The following is a 4,581-nucleotide window of genomic DNA, read 5'->3' on the forward strand; positions in this document are numbered from 1 at the left end:
ATCTATCTATCTATCTATCTATCATCTATCTATCCATTCGTCCGTCCGTCTGTCTATGTCTGTATGTCCATCTGTCCGTCCGTCCGTCCGTCCGTCCATCCATCCATCTATCCATCTATACAATACAATACAATTTTATTTATATAGCACAGTTTAAAAACAACCGGAGTTGACCAAAGTGCTTTACAACACTATACCAACAATAGGTAAATTAAAACAGTTGTAAAACAAAATTATACATTAACTATACACAGAATATACACAAGCTGTAAAAATGTGTGGCGTTCCTGAGAACAAAGTCAAAGACAGTTTGTCATGGGATATCGAACGCCAATGAGAATAAATAGGTCTTTAGAGTGGATTTAAAATCAGACAAGGTAGGGGCAGTTCTGATGTGAGAGGGGAGACTATTACAAAGTTTTGGGCCGACAACAGAAAAGGCACAGTCACCTCTCGTCTTTAGCCTTGTCCTAGGAACATGCAGCAAGTCAGAATTAGTATATCTGAGCAATCTCGACAAAGTATGAGGCTGTAACAACTCGGTTAAGTACAGTGGGGCCAGATTGTGAAGAGATTTAAAAACAAACAGTAGAATTTTAAAATCAATTCTGTACTTTACTGGAGGCCAATGAAGTGAGATTAAAACCTGTGTAATAGTCTCATATTTGTACTTTCCAGTAAGAAGCCGAGCTGCTGCGTTCTGGACTAACTGCAGACGAGAAACACAGGACTGAGGAACACCAACATACAGAGAATTACAGTAGTCAAGCCTGGATGTAACAAATGCGTGTATTGCTATTTCAAGCTTCTTTAATGATAAAAACGACTTCCCTTTGGAGAGAAGGCGGATATAATAAAAAAAACAGGCCTTAACAACGGTACTTATCTGCTTGTCAAATTTGAGATTATTGTCAAACCAAACACCCAAGTTTCTGACACAGGTGGTACTGTATGGTGACAGAGATGTAGTTTTGAAGTCGTGTAAACTATGATCATTGGGACCAAACATAATGAATTCAGTTTTACTCTCATTGAGGCACAAAAAATTTGTTGCAAGCCAAAGTTTCAGTTCCTTCAGGCAATCCAAAATGGGCTTAATGGCATGCTTATTGCCATGCTTTAAGGGGATGTAAATTTGGGTGTCATCTGCATATAGATGGAAAGAGACCCCATGCTTGTTAAAAATAAACCCTAAAGGAAGCATATAAAGTGAGAACAATACCAGACCAACAATCAATCCTTGTGGTACACCAGATCTTAAAAGCATCTCAGGGAGGAATGATGCCCAATGTTGTCAACATATCTCCTATTAGTAAGATATGACCTAAACCACTGTAATACTGTGCCCCATAAATCAACACATGCCTCAAGACAAGATATAAGAATATCATGGTTGACCAGATCAAAGGCAGATCTAAGGTCTAACAAAACCAGAGCCATAGACTGGCCAGAATCCGTAATCAACATGACATAATTTAGAACTCTTAAGAGGGCTGACTCCGTGCTGTGGCAAGATTTAAAACCAGACTGAAATCTATCAATCTATCTATCTATCTATCTGTCTGTCTGTCTGTCTGTCTGTCTGTCCTCCTGTACCTTAGCAAACACCTGCAACCACTCAGAATAGCATAGCAACAGCATAGCACCAATTCAATATACCTTAAAATATCTCAGCAAACACCTAACAACGCCCTGGCAACCACCAAAAAAACTTTAGCATACACATAAAAACCACCCAGAACACCCTAGCACTATGATATTGTGATGCAACCACTATTTACATTTTCTTCTGAAAATTAAAAAACAACTAGTCTAAGACTCTCTTCTTTAAAACTAGTTCAAGTTCTTTTTTCCTCCCATATTTATCTAAGAAATCCATACTGTCTACTGTTGATTCTTTGAACCAGTATGGAAATAAAGGAACAAGCCAGCCCAACAAAGAATAAAGTTATTTGTGGTGCTGCCGTGTGATGCAGTCTGTATGAATGAGAGAGAGAAAGAGATCAGTGGAACAAAGAAATAATGCATATAGGCAAAATTTACACAGAGGCTCTGTTTCCATGGCAATGGCAGACATAACCTTACCCCTTCACACACATGCACTCTCTCACATAGATACTGATAAATACCAGGTATTGCATGCTGCTTCATGTGTGTATCATAAAGCTCACCTCGGGGAAGGATCTCTTCATTCTTTTACTTTAATCTCATTGATGCCCCAAGAGAGAATATTTTTTGGGTGTGCAACATGATGTTTCATGGCATAAACGATGCCACTTGTTTATATGAAACAGTGGCTTCTCAAGATATATAACACTTTGCAATTTACAATTTTATTGTTCCTGTGGTCTCCTTGGTTTTTATTAAGTTGGCTAAATTGATTAAGCTGACCCCCAATGCTCTACAACAGTGGTTCCCAACCCTGGTCCTGGAGGCACCCCAACACTGCATGTTTTGCATGTCTCCTTAATCAAACACACCTGATTCAGATCATCAGCTCATTAGTAGAGACTCCAAGACCAGAAATTGGTGCGTCAGAGAAAGGAGACATGCAAAATGTGCAGTGTTTGGGTGCCTCCAGGACCAGGGTTGGGAACCACTACTCTACAATATGCAGAAACATGAGGTTGGATGTTTAATAAAGCCTTCCACACTCTTGTCCATCTGCAACGCTGTCTCTGTTTTGAAACAAATGTGGACTTTCCATCATTTACCATCTGCCACAATGTGAAAGAAAGAAAGAAAAAAAGATGAATCCTCAATAACTATTTATCTTTGTACATAAAAAACAGTTTAATGTATTGATGATGCAGCGATCCAAAGTAATGCATATTATATTCACACATCTAATATAACAAAACAAGCACTGCTGCTGACATTCTTAGTTTGTTTCTATATAATTAATAATAATAGGTTTTGAGATGGTGCTAACATGCACACAGGCTGTGACCAATCAAATTCTGCTTGCTTCAGTGATATTGGGATACTTGACCTTCCCAACTACTCCTTTCCCAGGAAGACTTCTCAATCCAATCCAATTAGTCTAATAGTGTATCACCACTACACCAGCTCTGAGTACTATAAACACAGCGGGAGGCCTCCACACATACTCTCACACACATATAGCCAATCATTCACATGCGTAATTAATTCTGTTTAAGTGTAATTCACGTTTTAAAAGACAACGTTTTCCATGCTTCTCTGCCATGACTCTTTTCTGCTGCTTCTGATTTATACATTTTCAGAGAGTGATTGATTTTTTTGTAAGTTCTGGAGGGTTTAAGAAAAAAATTATAACAGTGATTATTTAACGAATACAATGGCAAATGTATCATATTTGAATATGTCTCCTATAAGGAAATATTGAACTCGAAAGACAATTTTGTTTTACAGTTGTGGCGCATGCTGCTGTATAGTTATTTTACAGCACCCTCGTGTGGACTGTATTGTACAGTACAGTATACAGAAAACAAATGACAGAAATCAAATAACTCAAATCAGAGATGCATATGAATTATAACTGTAATATATGAAATACATATTGGTCTGTATTTTTAATTGAAGGATGTCATAGTAGCAATAACCTATGAATTCATATGGAATGATTCTGCTCAACTGGCCTACAGGTTATGATGAATTATTAAGATATTAATAAAACCAGCGGCTGTGGTTGCCAGTAGTAGTATAGATTAGTGAATCAGGCCATTTTGTAATGATTATGTCAGCATCAGTACATAACATCTGGATCATGAATCTTGGCTTTATTTATTTATTTTGCCATAACAATCATGCTTCATAAACACACATTTACAGCAGCCAGAGAAAAACGCATGTTAAAAATTCAAGAGCCCAACTAATGCAAACGTTAACTGCCAAAATGTTAACTATAAACAAAATATTATTTTCATTAAAACCTCAACATCTAAAGTTCTGTTAATTTTAAATTAGAACTTTTGTATGACAAAAAAAGTAATTCTGGTTAGAAATAAGTGAAGCTGGTAATGTGGTTTATGGATTTGTTAAAACGTCCTCTGCTAAAATCTTGAGAGATTTAATGCCTTTCTTTTATTTAATTTGATTTCATGTAAGGCAGTGGAAGTCAGTTGTAGTTGATGTGTTTCTCTTTCCTTCAGTGAATCTGCTTTTTAACAGCAGGTGTTCAGTGTCTGAATTCACTCATTTATTTTCATTCACTCTGTCAAGCAGACTATATTAGTGAACTAATGTACAGAATAGTCAATGAGGGTATAGGGTGTGATTTGGGACACCATCTTTGAGTGTCGACTCTGGGCGCCGATAATTCACATTATACTGCAGTAAGTTACTTTCTCAAAAACAACAAATATTACCTAGAATGTTTGTTTACAACAGTATATTACTGTTTTAATGGAAAACACTATGTTACTGTCAGAATTTGGCAGTTTTTAACATACATTTTTAATGCACACTGTACTGATAAATAACTCCATGAATATAAGCTACTAAATCAGGTAATAAGGACAAGAACAAATTCAAATGTATATATATATATATATATATATATATATATATATATATATATATATATATATATATATATAT

General features: G+C 36.2%; 1 protein-coding gene across 1 annotated transcript in view; it reads left to right on the plus strand.

The window, feature by feature from the left end:
- The first annotated feature begins 2,621 nt into the window (after nt 1-2,621).
- The window catches only part of LOC107551140 (apolipoprotein L3-like), an 18,274-nt gene continuing 16,314 nt past the window's right edge, over nt 2,622-4,581 (plus strand). Inside the window, exon 1 of the mRNA XM_016232643.1 lies at nt 2,622-2,626. Coding sequence (XP_016088129.1) covers nt 2,622-2,626 — 5 coding nt within the window. The remainder of the gene's footprint in view (nt 2,627-4,581) is intronic.

Source organism: Sinocyclocheilus grahami, unplaced genomic scaffold, assembly GCF_001515645.1.
Source record: "Sinocyclocheilus grahami isolate Dianchi unplaced genomic scaffold, SAMN03320097.WGS_v1.1 scaffold416.1, whole genome shotgun sequence".
NCBI classification, from domain to species: Eukaryota; Metazoa; Chordata; class Actinopteri; order Cypriniformes; family Cyprinidae; genus Sinocyclocheilus; species Sinocyclocheilus grahami.